Raw genomic sequence first — 15,793 nt, 5'->3', positions numbered from 1 at the left:
AAACGGCAACAGGCCTCTAGATAAACATACTGGCAGAGCTATGATTAAAATGCTACATTCCCTTAATGTTCAATTACAAGTGAGACACAAAACAAGAGAGTATACAATGTATAATTCTTCCAAGAGGATTCATTATCTGATCTAAACTAAATAGTTGTATACATTTCTATATTGTAGAACTTCTCAGAGCCTTTAATTTCCTATATTCACTGTGAATCCCCAGGGTCCAGCATTTCCCAATGTATCAACAACAGAAACTTTTTTTCACAGGGCATCTCAGGAGGCTCAGTGCTCCTCAGTAAACTCTGCTCTGAGGCTTAACGCCAGTGTTAACAGCCGATGTGCCTACTAGCTGTAATGGCCATCCCAGTTTATCAGGCCTAGCTTGCCTCTGAGTTGGACCAAATAAAGTGTTATCTATGACCACTGCTGTTTTTTATTGGGATAAAAATGTGAAGAAAACATGTTGTGGATGTCCTGTCAGAATTCAAGTTTATGACTCACAACTCCTGCCCTGCTAGCATTAGTGATTTAACATAAATAAACTGGGCTTCCCTGGTGGCTCAGACAGTAAAGAATCTGCCTGCAATGGAGGATTAAAAAAAATATATATATATATATATATATATATAGATAGATAGATAGGGCTTCCCTGGTGGCTCAGTGGTAAAGAATCTTCCTGCCAATACAAGAGACCCGGGTTTGATTCCTGGGCTTTGAAGATCACCTGGAGAAGGAAATGGCAACCCACTCCAGTATTCTTGCCTGGGAAATCCCATGGATGGAGGAGCCTGGTGGGCTGCAGTCCATGGGGTTGCAAAAGAGTCAGACATGACTTAGCAACTCAACAACAACAACTGCTACTACTAAGTCACTTCAGTCGTGTCCGACTCTGTGCAACTCCATAGATGGCAGCCCACCAGGCTCCCCCGTCCCTGGGATTCTCCAGGCAAGAACACTGGAGTGGGTTGCCATTTCCTTCTCCAATGCATGAAAGTGAAAAGTGAAAGTGAAGTTGCTCAGTCGTGTCTGACTCCCCGCGACCCCATGGACTACAGCCCACCAGGCTCCTCCGTCCATGGGATTTTCCAGGCAAGGGTATCGGAGTGGGGTGCCATTGCCTTCTCCGAACAACAACAACACAGATGAAATCAAGAAGGAACAGAAGGAATAACTACCTCCAAAATTGGGTTGGGCCCTACGGGATTGAGGGTGAACAGTTCTTCAGTGAACCTGAATGCCCGTCTCTCTTCTGTTTTGATTTAGGTGTTAACCATCTTTTCTGCCTCCAACTACTACGAAGTTGGCAGCAACAGAGGAGCCTATGTCAAACTAGGGCCAGACTTGACCCCACACATCATGCAGTTTCAAGCTAACAAGGCAACCCACACACTTACCATGAGGCAAAGGCAAGACTTGTCAATGAATGATTTTCATAAAGAGAATTACAGTGTTTGTGGAAACTGTGAAGTGCAAATGTTGTTAAATTTATCCAGATGCTAAGTCAAAATTTAGCTATGTCAGCACTAGGACCTAGAATAGACTTTAAAACGGGGGCTCTTCTTGTCCTCCAATATACTCTGCCTACCCATCATTAATGGAAGTGACATGTTTATTTCCTGTAGAAATTATTCTCGGTGGGTATGTCTTAGGTAAAATCCATATGACAGGCCACTAAATCATTCCAAGATCACTTTTCCTTTTTCCTTCATTCTTAAAGTGTTTGCAATACCCAGTCAACCACAGACAAACCTTCCTTCACTGTCTGGGGGTTTGGCAGATGGACTCTCATCTGCACACATTTGTTACCAATGCTTCTTTCTTCCTGGGAAGGGAGCATATAATATTATTTAAATGGCTTCTGTTGCTATAATCCTGAGTTCTAATATTAGTTGAGAGCTTACTATTGAATATACACTAAGTGTTATTACAAAGAATTTACATATTGTTTCTCAGTGAGCTTATAAAATAGTGTTACTAATTTCAGTTTTATAGATGAGACCATTAAGGAACAGAGGTTAAATCAGTGGTCTTGGGTCACACAGCCAGTAAGTGGTGAAAGTAAGCCCTGACCCAGACAATCTTATTTCAGAACCCACATACATAACAGCTCTGCAGTGCTGCTGCCCACTAAGAAGCTGGCCCTAGAGTGTGTAAGCTGCTGAAAGATACAGTTGTAATGCTGCTGAACCAGCTCATTTAATTATCAGACAAACTAAGTTAGAAATCAAAGTCAGCATAAATCTAGTGGGAAAAGAACACAAGAATATTTAGCATCTGCCCTTTGTGTGAGTGCTATAAAAGGGCATTAAGTCACTCTTGAGTTATTAAATACTCAACAGTTATTAAACACTCAGGTTTTACACAATCAGAGCCAGCATCACTCAAAAAGAAGTATGATGTGAAAACTTAGCTCACTAAATGATAGTCAAACCCACTATGCAGCAGAATGGTCTCTGGAGCTTTATTAAAAAGTCGTTATTGGAGCCTCATCCCAGCCTTCTATGATTAGAATCTCCAGGGGGTGTGACCCCAGCACCTGGAATACCATAATTCCAAGTGATTTAGATGTTGCCACTACAAAAGGAGTCACTGTGAGGAATCCTATAAATAGTGTGCTTTAATACCATAGCTAAAGAACACTCAGCTTTTTAAAATATTCATTGATTGTATTAAAGCAAGTACGACATCCCCTAATTTACACGGAAGTCACCTAACAATTTCAACACTCTGGACCACAAATGGAGAACTGAGAAGTAAGGCAGGAAATGCCTTTGACCAACCATATGTTTCCATGGTCATCAACTCAAGATAACATTTTTTTCCTAGGGGAACCCTCATTCAGAATCCTTTATTATTATTATTATTTGATTTTTAACTTTTTGCTGTGCTGTGCAGCATGCAGGATCTTAGTTCCTGGACCAGGAATCAAAACCACACCCTCTGCAGTGGAAGCTCAGAGTCTTAGCTGCTGAACTACCAGGGAATCCCCAGCATCCATTTACTTCTGGTTTAAATCCATGTCTCAAGCTTAGCCAGCCTGGAGTCCACCTATCAAGACTGATTCCTGCCCTCCCGCAACTTGTTAGCTATGTGACTTTAGGCTAGTTACTTACACTCTAGTGGGCAGAAGAGTCGTACCTACCTCAGTGGGTGTTGGAGGATTAATCAGATGGTCCATGTAGGGCTCAATATGTGCTGCTTGATGTAGGGAACAGAGAGCCTTGTGCACTGAGACAGCCTTCAAGGTCATTGCTATACCCCATCCCTGAATGATAACCATCAATGAGTATGATTTACCAGAAATAGTTTAAATGCTTTGCATTTAAAATAGTTTAAATGGTCTTAAACTTTTAGGGGCTCTCATACTTTTTTTAGCCTCTGATAAAACAAAAAATTCTCCAGAAAAAGTACATACAATCACATACCCATGAAATTTGAGATGAATTTTTTAGGCAGCTCACACTATTCTGAGGGTCTATGGAGATTATTATGTGAAGTACCTTAAACCTCAAGGAAGACTTTCATCAAAGATGATTAAAATGTTTTGGGTTTTTTTTTTTTTTTTAGCACTTCTAAAGATAGATTATCTGGTCACCATTTATAGAATGGCTGCTTCTTCAATGAGACAGGACAGAGTTTATATTTACCTTTTATCTCTTGTAATATTCTTGTTCATTCAACTACAGATATTTCTTGAACACTTATTTTAGGCCAAGTGCCATGCCCAGCAGGACTGTGTTGACTCCATAAGTATAAGAAAACTAAATTAGTGATATTTTGTGATTCATAAATCCTGCCATGTTTAATATAAATAATAAATATAAGGAAAACATATATGATTATGATAATAGATACCATTTGCTGAGTGCTTTCTACACGCCAGGCTTTCTTCTAGGTGCTTTACATGAATTTACTTATTTAATCTTCACAATAATCGTATGAGTTAGGTACCATTTTTGTCACTATTTTGCAGATGGAGAAAATGAGGTACAGTGTATTGGGTGGGCCCAAAAGTCTGTTTGGATTTTTCCATAACACATTATGGGACTTCTGCCCTAACCACTGTCCCACACTGGGAAGGACAGCAGCATTCCCCAGACCAGTCCTGTTTGTGCACAATAGGGAAAAGCAGGAGAGCAGTGGAAAGAAGTAAGACATGGAGCTCTTGGGAGGTTGAGATGTTAAGAAAAAGAGAGGACAGTGTAGTAAAAACCCATGACTAACAATCCTAAAGGAAATCAACCCTGAATATTCACTGAAAGGACTGATGCTGAATTAAGCTGCAATACTTTGGCCACCTGATGTGAAGAGCCAACTCGCTGGAAAATACCCTGATGCTAGGAAAGATTGGGGGCTGGAGGAGAAAGGGATGACAGAGGATGAGATGGTTGGATGGCATCACCGACTCAATGGCCATGAGTCTGAGCAAATTCCAGGAGATAGTGAAGGACAGGGAAGCCTGGCGTGCTGCAGTCCATGGGGTCACAAAGAATCAGACATGACTGAGGGACTGAACTGATTTCTTCTATACTGATTCTTTTTTTTTTTTTAATGTTCCCTGTCATCTCCTGTACCAGGATTAGCAGAGTGGAGGAGTCAGCTCTGAGAGCCCTACGGGAGAAGTTATTTGCCCATTCCTCAGATATTCTAGTTGAATTTAAGAAGCATGATAAAGATGAAACTGGTAAGACTAATCAAGTAAAATATTCAGAGGAAGAAAATTGGTCAAAAAACCTGTCTCACAGTAATTAGCAAATAAATATTGGCTTAAGGATTAAATGACCAGAAGACCTCTTTGACTACTTCCTCCATTTTATTCAACTTGATGTCCTAGCTATCTTTTCTAAATTTTTTGATTCTAAGCTTTTAACAGAATGTAAACTTGGCTAAATATAAACAAAGATGGTGAAAAGAAATGGAGTCAAGGGAAGGGTGATAAAGCCAGAACTAGGCAAAAAGCAACGGGGGACAGGTTACAAGAGTGGATCCAAGACCAAAAAGACCAATAATTTGGTTTCTCATCAGTAAGTGTGTGATCACCTGTTCTGTGTTCTATTACCCAAGCTGGAAATTTTCTTTTCTCAACTCAGTGGAATGTCTAATGGACTCTGACTACATGTAGCCCAGTTCAAAAAATAGCAGTAACAGTCCTAAACTCATAGCACTATCTTTTCATATACACAGAAATAATTAATGCTATGTATACATACATATGTGTATATGTGAGTGTATATGCATATATATGACATTATATATATATAATATTATTTATAAGAGTCTTGTGTGACTTCCAGGAGTATTGCCAAATAGATATGGCAAATTAAAACAAAATACCTAATTACATTTGAATTATAGACAACAAATAGTTTATAAATGTAATATATATGCAAATATGTAATATATATGTAAATATATATATAATGTATATCCCATGCAATATATGGGACATACTTATAGTCTGTAGTCTAAGAATCGAATCTACTGGGCACCCTGTATTTTATCTGGCAACCCTACTTTCCAGCCAGCTCTTCCATAACCAACAAGAATAGTGACAGAACTCACCATTGCTGTTACCTACAGATACTAAGAAGAATGTCGGGATAGAAGATTTATAGGTGATGAGTCAACCAGTCAGCTCTTTCCTACAGGTCTAATCACCCTGAGCGACTGGGCTGCAGCCGTGGAGTCTGTGCTGCACCTGGGACTGCCCTGGCGGATGCTGAGGCCACAGCTGGTGAGCAGCTTGACGGATAACAAGCTGGCGTACAAGTCCTGGCTGGAGAACTTGGCCAAAGAAAAACTGAGCCAACAGGTAAGGATGTTAAAATGGTTGATGAAAGCACATCATGGACCATGAAGCCCCTTGTGGAGAACTTTGAATCAGTAACAGCCAAATACTGAAAAGCCCAGAGGGAAGATGAATGGAAACAACTATCTGTTGAGTTCCTGTGTGTCAGACTTTGTGTTAAGCGACCTATATATGTTGGCTCACAGTTTATTCTCAAAACCGTCTCCAAGAGGTACATATAATCAGCACCAACATACCCAAGAGAACACTGGGGTTAGATAACCTGCCTAGGATAACTTTGAACAGAATTTCTAAGCTATAGAACTGGAACTCAAACCCAGGTCTATCCCCCATTTAAAAAGTTATTTGTTCAGTAAATACTTACATGTAATGTATGTGAGGCCTTGGGCTATGTACTTAAAAAAAAAAAGCTTTATTGCAGTATAATTCATGTATCATGCAGTTCATCCATTTAAAGTGTAGAGTTCAGTGGTTTCTAGTATATTTGCAGCTATGTGCAAACATCACCATCATGATGAATTTTATATTTTTTCTCATGGGTAGGTGCTTCTTAAACCATCAGATTATTTAGCAGGCTAGAGGGGGTTAGAGTGGAGGGATCATAAAACTTTCAGGAGTCTTGTTGTCAGGGTTGATGGTGTGGTAACTATGTATTAAGAAAAATGTAAACATAAGAGACAGAAGGAAATTGAGATTTCTTTTCTTGCAGAACATACAGTCAAGTTTGCTGGAAACACTGTATCGCAACCGATCCAACCTGGAGACCATTTTTAGGATCATAGACAGTGATCACTCAGGTAAAGGCACTCACCGTCCTGTCACTTCTGATACATGGCAAGTATTTTACCCCCACCCTTGCATCTTTTGGAGTAAAATTAGTGGCAGTGCTAAAAACAGAAACTAGAATAGTATTTGACCCACATCAGCTGTCCCTATAGATGAGGGGTTGGGCAAAAAGAGAATGAAGACAAACTGAATGAGAACATCTTACAGGAAGAATTATATTAGCTGTAATATCCTTTATAGGTCTATCAGAGATTGCCACAAAGGAATGAAGAGTGTCTAGAACAGAAAAGCTTTGGCACTCACTCCTAAAGTATTATTTAAATTTTTAAATAATTACAGGTTAACAAGGAGTTTGCAAAAAACTGTACAAGGAAGTCTTATATACCCTCACCCTATTTCCTCATTGTTTCAAAGGCCTTTTCAAATATTATTTCTTTGAGATATAATTCACATACCATATAACTTACTCATTTACAATGTGCTTCTTTAGTATGTACACAAGCTTGTGTAAGTATCGTCATTCTAAAGAGAAACCCATACCCATTAACAGAAACCCATACCCATTATCACTCCCCATTCCCTGTTCCTTCTCCCTGCAATCATTAGTTTGCTTTCTGTATCTACGCATTTGCCTATTCTGGACATTCCATGTAAATAGAGTCATGACACTTGGCCTTTGGTGTCCAGCTTCTTTCACTTAGCTTGTTTTCAAGGATCACCCATGTTGCAGCATGTATCAGTTTCTTTCTTTTTATACCTGGATAATATTCCATTGTATGAACACATCACATTTTGTTTATCCATTCATCTGTTTATAGACATTTGGATTGTTTCCACTTTGGGGCTGTTATGAATAACATTGTTATGAACAGTCATATACAACTTTGTGTGTGAACATACGTTTTCAGTTCTCTTGGATATATTCCCAGGAGTGCAATTGTTGGACCATATGGAAAAACCGTGTTTAACTTTTTGGGGAATTGCCAAACTGTTTTTCCACAGTGGCTATACCATTTTACATTCCTGCTGACAATGTATGAGGGTTCTGATTTCTCTATATCCTCACCAACACTTGTTTTTTTTCATTAAAAAAATTTTTTTTCATAGCCATCTTACTGGGTGTGAAATATCTCATTATGGTTTTGATTTGCATTTCCTTCATAACTAACAATGTTGAACATGTTTTCATGTGCTTATAGGAAATTTGTGTATCTTCTGTGGAGAAATGTCTATTCAAATCCTTTGCCCATTTTTTAATTGGGTTATCTTTTTATTGGTGAGTTGTAAGAGTTCTTTATATATTCTGGATATTAGTCCATTATCAGATGTAAGATTTGCAAATATGTTCTCTAATTTTATGGGTTATCTCTTCACTTTTTTGGTAGTGTCTTTTGGTGTACAAAGGTTTTAATTTTTTAAAAGTCCAATTTATCCTTTTTCTTTTGCTGTTTGTATTTTTTTGGTATTGTATCTAAGAAAATGTTATGTAACTGAAGGTCACAAAGATTTGTACCTATTCCTCCAAGAGTCTTACAGTTTTAGCTTTTACAGTGGGCTCTTTGATCTACTTGAGTTAGTTTTTGTTTGTAGTGCAAGGTGGGGTCTCACTTCATTGTTTGCATGTGGATATCCAATTGTCCTCTACCATCTGTTGAAAAAATCATTTTTCCCCTGTTGAATGGTCTTGAAACCCTAGTAAAAAATTAACTGACCATAGACGTATAGAGCCATAGGCCTTTTATAAGTAGAATAAATTAGCATATGTTTGAGATGATTTAATGCAGGGTTTCTCAGTGTGGCACTACTTACATTTGGGCTTGAGTAATTCTTTGTTTTGGGGCCCACCCTGTACCTATTAGGTTGTTTAATAACATCCCTGGCCTTTACCTATTAGATACCAGTAACACCCTACCCCCACTCCAGTCACGACCATCAAAAGTGTCTCAAAACATTTCCAATCGTCCCTATAAGAAGAGCAGCAAAACTGCTTCCAGCTAAGAACCACTAATCAAGTGATTTAGTGTGATCCTCTTGGGAGTTTAAAGTGGCTGGCAGGCCTTGGGTGTCTTTGTTGTAACAGTAGAGAATAGGCGGTCCTTGAAAGAATATCAGAGGAAATGAGCACTGAAGACCAGACTGACTCACTAAAGTGACTTGCTCTCTCTGGTAAGGGTCCATCTCACTGGACGAGTTCAGGCATACTTGGAAGCTATTCAGCTCTCATATGAACATTGACATCACAGACGACTGCATCTGTGACCTTGCCCGGAGCATTGACTTCAACAAGGATGGCCACATTGACATCAATGAATTCCTGGAGGCCTTCCGCCTTGTGGAGCAATCCTGCTCAGGGGGTGATGTCTCAGATTGCCCACAAGTCACAAACAGTAGTAACAGTGGCTGCAGCAGCCCAGGTGCACACTAAGGCCAGCTTTGTCCCCATCGTCCAAGGTGCCTCGGAAGCAATGCCGAGCTCGTTGCTGGAATGTCTTCCTTATTCTCCGTAAATTCATGGAACTTTATGCTGAGAATTTGCTTACCAATATGCAACAGAATCACCTGTGTATTCAGGTGAATTCTACCAAAGAACTTTTACCAATCTTTCTCAAACTTTTCCAAAAGACTGAAGAGGGAACACTCCTAAAGATCATTCTATGAAACCACCATCACCCTGATACAAAAATCAGATAGATATCACCAAAAAAGAAAATTACAGGCCAATATCTTTGATAAATATAGATATTTGTATTTATAATGCAAAAATTTTCAACAAAATATTATTAAACTGAATGCAACAACACATAAAAATGATCATACACCGTGACCAAGTAGGATTCATCCCAAGTTCACAAGGATGGTTCAACATAAGCAAAATCAATGGAAAACACCACATCAACAAAAGAAAAGACGAAAACCACATGATCATCTCAAAAGATACAGGAAAAGCATTTCACAATTCAACATCCATTCATGATAAAAACTGGGTTGGGGGAACATATTTCAACATAATAAAAGCTATTTATGACAAACCCACAGCCAAAATAATACTCAACAGTGAAAAGCTGAAACCCTTCCCACTAAAACCTGGAACAAGACAAGGGTACCCACTCTCACCACTTCTATTGAACATCATATTGGAAGTCCGAACAACAGCAATCAGACAATAAAAAGAAATAAATGGTATTCAAATTTATTTATTTATAAATTTATTTATTTATTGGAAGGGGAGAGGTAAAATTGTCATTATATGCAGACAACATGATACTATATAGAGAAAACCCTAAAGATTCCACACAAATACTAGAACTGATAAATGAATCTGGCGAGGTAGCAGGATACAAGATTAACATACAGAAATCAGTTGCATTTTATACTAACAATGAAATATCAGAAAGGGAATGTAAGAAAAAACAATACCTTTAAAATTTGCACCAAAAAACCCCAAAGTACTTAGGAATAAACCTGACCAAGGCAGTGAAAGATTTATATGCTGACAACTATAAAACATTAATAAAGAAAATTAAAGCTGATTCAAAGAAATGGAAATATATCTCATGCTTTTGGACTGGAAGAATTAATAGTGTTAAAATGGCAATAGTGCCCAAAGCAATCTACAGATTTAATGTGATCCCTATCAAATTACCCATGACATTTTCCACAGGACTAGAACAAATAACCCTAAAAATTTATATGGAACCATAAAAGACCCAGAATTGCTGAAAGCAATCCTAAAGAAAAAGAACAAAGCAAGAGATGTAATTCTCCCAGACTACAGACAATACTACAGAGCTACCATAATCAAAACAGTGTGGACTTGGCACAAAAACAGACACACAGATCAATGGAACAGAATAGAGACCAGAAATAAACCCACACACCTATGGTCAATTAACCATCAATAGAGGAGCAAGAATATAAAATGGAAAAAAGACAATCTCTTCAATTAGTGGGAAAGTTGGAGAATTGCATGTAAATCAATGAAGTTTGAACACACCCTCACACTATGCACAAAAATAAACTCAAAATGCTTTAAAGACTTAAACCTAAGAAATGACACCGTAAAACTCCTAGAAGCAATCATAGGCATTCTCCGACATAAACTGTACCAGTGTTTTCTTAGATCAGTCTCTCAAGGCAACAGAAATAAAAATGAAAATAAACAAATGGGACCTAATCAAACTTACAAGCTTTTGTACAGCAAAGGAAACCATTAACAAAAGGAAAAGACACCCTATAAAATGGGAGGAAAGTCTACAAATGATATGACCCGCAAGGTTTACTTTCCAAAATATACAAACTCATAAAACTCAACAACAAAAAAACAAACCCAATCAAAAATGGGCAGAAGACCTAAACACATTTTTCCAATGAAGACATACAGATGGCCAATAGGCACATGAAAAAATGCTCAACATAGCCAACTGTTAGAGAAATGCAAATCAAAACTATAATAAGGTACCACCTCACACCTATCAGAATGACCATCATTAAAAAGTCTACAAATAACAAATTCTAGAGAGTGTGTAGAGAAAAGGAACCCTCCTCCACTGTTGGTGGGAATGTAAGTTGGTGCAGCCACTATGGAAAACAGTATGGAAGTTCCTCAGTAAGCTAAAAATAGAATTACCATATGATCCAGCAATCCTACTCCTGGGCATATATCCAGACAAAAGTACAATTCAGAAAGATACATGCACCCCTATGTTCACCGGAGCCCTATTTACAATAGCCAACACATGGAAACAAACTAAATGCCCATCAACAGATGAATAGAGAGAGAAGATGCAGTGTGTATACACAGTGGAATACTACGCCCATCAATTCCACTCCCAGTGGAATACTACAGTCATAAAAAAGAACAAAAGAATGCCATTTGCAGCAACATGGGTGGACCTAGAGATTATCACACTAAGTAAATAAGTCAGAAAGAGAAAGACAAATACCATGTGCTATCACTTATATGTAGAATCTAAATGAATCTATCTAAAGACCAAAGTAGACTCACAGATATAGAGAACAGACTTCTTGTTGTGAAGGTGGGTAGACGGGGGAGTGATGGATTGGGAATTTGGAGTTAGTAGATGCAAACTATGACATAGAGAATGGATTAACAACAAGGTCCTACTGTGTAGCACAGGGAACTATATTCAATATCCTGTAATAAACCATAAGGGAAAAGAATAGTAAGAAGAATGTATGTATACAACCAAGTCACTCTGCTGTACTGCAGAAATGAACACAACATTGTAACTCAACTCTGCTTCAATTTAAAAAAGTATCACCTGTGTATTGGGTATGGAGGATGAGATTATTTTTAAATATATAGGTCCCCAGCCCCATCTCAGAATTTTCACAAGGTAGCACCCAGGTGTTAAGTATTCTGAAATTCTGAGGTCTATCCTAGTTAAGAACTACTAATAATTCAACCCCTTCATTGTTTTCATTGTATACCTTTTATTTATTGTTTTTATGATGTCTTATTGGTAAAAGTATAAGAAATTATGTAATCCCATGACCAAAATATATGTATCCTTTTCCTTATTTACTTTTTCTTGTTATAACTATAATGTTTATGTAACTTAATGTTCTGCTTGTTTTATAAATTCACATCTGTGTTGCTACATAGTCTTCATGATTATTTATTAATGGCTGCATAATTTCACATAGATGTAATTAATTTATTTAGCCATTCTCCAATTGTTAAACATGTATTTCCAGGTTTTCATTATTATAAATAACACTGGTTCAAAACTTTATGCAATGGCTTGTTTCATAAAAATCTTTCAAATTATACATCCTCTTAGGCTAGATTCCCAGGCAAGAGATTATTTTGTCAGGTGTTGGATTAGTCTATAAGAAGGTTTACTGTAGGGCTCACATGATTATGGAAGCCAAGAAGTCCCAAAATCTTCAGTCAGCAAGTTGGAGACTCCAGAGTTGATGGTGTGGTTCCACATTGGTTCCAAAACATGGTTTTCAGCTGATGGGTACAAAAAGCGAGGACCTTCCCTCATACAAAGAAATAAATTTTTCGAACAACCTGACTTAACTTGGAAGCAGATTCTTCCAGAGGTAGTTGAACCTCCTGGTGAAAGTCAGCCTGGTTAACACCTTGACTGCAGACTTGTAAGACCCTGAGCTGAGGACCCAGTAAAGCTGTGCCTGAATTCTTGACCCAAAGAAACTTTGAGATAATAAACGTGTGTGGTTTTAATCGACTGTTTGTGGTTAGTTTCTGAGCGTAGGGAAGCAACACAGTGTGCTTCCTGGGAAACTTTTCATTTTCTTATTCCATCACTCCAGAAGAGTCTGGATTTCCATCAGTGAGTACAATCTGGAGAAGAGTTCAAATATTTTAAGTGAATACCTGTGACCCATGTGTTTGCCTTGCCTGTGTCACTAACTGAGAGACCAAGCATACTAATGAATTCACATTTATATCTGACCCCCTGGTGGCTCAGAGGTTAAAGCATCTGCCTGCAATGTGGGAGGCTTGGGTTTGATCCCTGGGTTGGGAAGATCCCCTGGAGAAGGAAATGGCAACCCACTCCAGTATTCTTGCCTGGAAAATCCCATGGATGGAGGAGCCTGGTAGGCTACAGTCCATGGGGTCACAAAGAGTCGGACACGACTGACCGACTTCACTTTCCTTATCTCGTGAAAACAGTTCAAACTCAACAAATAAAGCATGTGTTATTTCCACAACAACCTCCCCCACACTGTTCTTTATGATTAAAGCTAAACAAGGACTCTGAAGCTCCAAGATAACTCAGGGAGGATAAGTAGGGCCCTGGGCGGTGAGTATGTATAGGAATATACTGCTGAGAGCAGCCCATGAAGATAATCTCTGCCACCAAGGGCAAGGATGGGGCTTACAAAGGCAAAAGCCACAGAGCTTCACCAGGTAAAATGATGGGTCAGCATGAACAAGGTCTTGGCTTGTCAGTTCAGGATTGACTGTTTGTAGTGGAGCTTGAAGGGCTGATGGCTTAACTCTGGGTTTCGCGTCTGCTCACCCTAACCAGTTTTCTGGGAAGTAGCTGCTCTGGTTCCTTCTTCAGGGGCCCTCACTGTTTGCTAGTTACACCCTTTCGACTCTGTGTCCTGTGATAGGCGAGTCCTATTTGCACACTCAAGGCTTACAGAAAACTTCCTTTATCGATTAACATTCAAAATTAATAGGGATTGGGGAGTTTTTATTTAAAAGGAACATTTACATTGTCCTAGGAAGAAATAGGAAAATCATGCCTCTAATCCAGTGATTTAGCCTTAACTGCTCATTAAAATCATCCAGGGAGCTTTTAAAACATAAAATGCCTGAGGCCCTACTCCAGACCACTTAAATCAAAATCTGAGTAAGAGACCACACTGTCAGGATGTTTTAAATACTCCCCAGGTAATCCTGAAGTGCAGCCGGGCTCCAATACTGCTTATCTAACTGGTTTACCCTGCAATAGAGAAGGATGATTATTTGGTAAGACATTAACTGCTGTTTGCAGTGGCATAACTAAGTATGAGAGGCCAATTCAGAAACCTAATATTTTTAGATTTAGAAGAGGAAACTGCCAGCTTCCCCCAGGGATGACATCTTAGCCACAGAACATTATCAAAACCAAACTGACAAAACAACCGAGACCTTCTTAAACTCAAAAGCTTTTGCACAGCAAAGGAAACAATAAACAGAAAAGACAACCCATAGACTGGGAGAAAATATTTGCAAGTGACGTGACTGATAAGGGATTCAGTTCAGTTCAGTCGCTCAGTCCTGTCCGACTCTTTGCGATAAGGGATTAGTCTCCAAAATTTACAAACAGCTCAGGACACACGCAGCAACCAACACCCAGCACAGCCAACAACAAAAACAAACAAACAAAAAAACATCATATTAAAAAAAAGAATATACTAACAGTCTTTTTCTATTTCAGGATTTTTGACATATCAAATTATAAATATTATAGAAGTTTTTCAAAGCAATTATTAATACTACTGCTGCTGGACACAGAATTCACACACAGTTATAATTAGGGTTCCTTAAATCTCTTAACAATCATTGCTTTAAAACTGAACGTTTATTTCTGTAGAAGTCAAAACCTTTTATCTATGTTTTAATGATTCACACAAGGTTGTAAATTTCTTAATCTCTGAGCGAGTGTCTTGAAATATTCCCAAAGACACAGACTTTAGACACTAACCTACAATCTCAACACCACTTTACAGACAGCTATGTGCTGAACGGGCTTCCCAGGTGGTGCTAGTAAAGAACCCACCTGCCAGTGCAGGTTAGACGTAAGAGATGCGGGTTTGATCCCTGGGTCAGGAGGATCCCCTGGAGGAGGGTACAGCAACCCACTCTAGTATTCTTGCCTGGAGAATCCCATGGTCAGAGAAGCCTGGCAAGCTGCAGTCCATAGGGTCACAAAGAGTTGGACACGACTGAAGCGACTTAGCATGTGTGCTGGAATGTTCCAGGCAGAAGGTCCTTGCTCCTAGAGGCAGCTTAGTCCTGTTTTTGGAGAGCTAATATGTGTTAGTAAGTTTTCCTTGCGTCAAGTATCAGCCTTGTATGAGGATCTGGAGTCAGAAGACGCTAGATTTTGATTCCCAGCTGTGGGACTTGGGTGGTCATCTGAGATCCCTGTTCCTGCTCTTTACAAGGTAAGTGGGGCGGGGGTGGGGTGGAGGATTGGGGGGGGTGGGCGATTAACACACCCACAGGTGTGTTGGGGTCTGGGGTTAATTAACACAGAATCAGAAACAACTGTCTTGACAGAACCCTCATCTTGGTCTGAAACTATAAGACACAGAGCTGAATCTCTTCATTATAAATCTTTATTTTCCCAGATGAAGATAATTTCGGTGTGCGTTTTTAAACATTAGATTCATTGTTATATGTATTGTAATATTAAACTATTTCAAAGGTACTCACTTGGATTTTTTTCCTTTTTTACCAAAGTTGTTTTTATGGTGTCTTACATTTATGGCAAAGGATATTGATTTTTCAATTAGAGCATTAGGGTAATGTTTTTTTTAGAGTCCAGAGTTTGAGAAACACCAGACTCTCAAAGTACAAACTCTGTTACCCAGCCTGTGCCCATCTCTATAGTCTCAAATCTGAGCTGCTTCCCAAACTCTTTCTAGCCACTTGGATCTCGTACCCCAGTTATACCCTACTATTCACATATTGGTTCCTTGATC

The 15,793-nt window shown here is 38.8% G+C and overlaps 1 protein-coding gene and 1 long non-coding RNA gene across 2 annotated transcripts in view; one reads left to right on the top strand and one right to left on the bottom strand.

The window, feature by feature from the left end:
• The window catches only part of PPEF2 (protein phosphatase with EF-hand domain 2), a 45,705-nt gene extending 32,776 nt beyond the window's left edge, over window positions 1-12,929 (top strand). Inside the window, exons 13-17 of the mRNA XM_055588824.1 lie at window positions 1,267-1,409; window positions 4,581-4,687; window positions 5,652-5,815; window positions 6,522-6,609; window positions 8,770-12,929. Of these exons, the coding sequence (XP_055444799.1) occupies window positions 1,267-1,409; window positions 4,581-4,687; window positions 5,652-5,815; window positions 6,522-6,609; window positions 8,770-9,023 (756 nt within the window). The 3' untranslated portion in view covers window positions 9,024-12,929. The remainder of the gene's footprint in view (window positions 1-1,266; window positions 1,410-4,580; window positions 4,688-5,651; window positions 5,816-6,521; window positions 6,610-8,769) is intronic.
• LOC129657987 (uncharacterized) lies at window positions 12,262-15,237 on the bottom strand. The gene is made up of 2 exons (XR_008717212.1): window positions 14,866-15,237; window positions 12,262-12,578 (listed from the first exon to the last, which is right to left on the bottom strand). It is a non-coding gene; the product is annotated as an uncharacterized LOC129657987 (long non-coding RNA).
• Between the last annotated feature and the right edge of the window lie 556 nt (window positions 15,238-15,793).

The sequence above is a fragment of the Bubalus kerabau genome, chromosome 7 (assembly GCF_029407905.1).
Source record: "Bubalus kerabau isolate K-KA32 ecotype Philippines breed swamp buffalo chromosome 7, PCC_UOA_SB_1v2, whole genome shotgun sequence".
In the NCBI taxonomy this organism is placed as follows: domain Eukaryota; kingdom Metazoa; phylum Chordata; class Mammalia; order Artiodactyla; family Bovidae; genus Bubalus; species Bubalus kerabau.
This window is presented reverse-complemented; position numbering and strand designations above follow the sequence as displayed.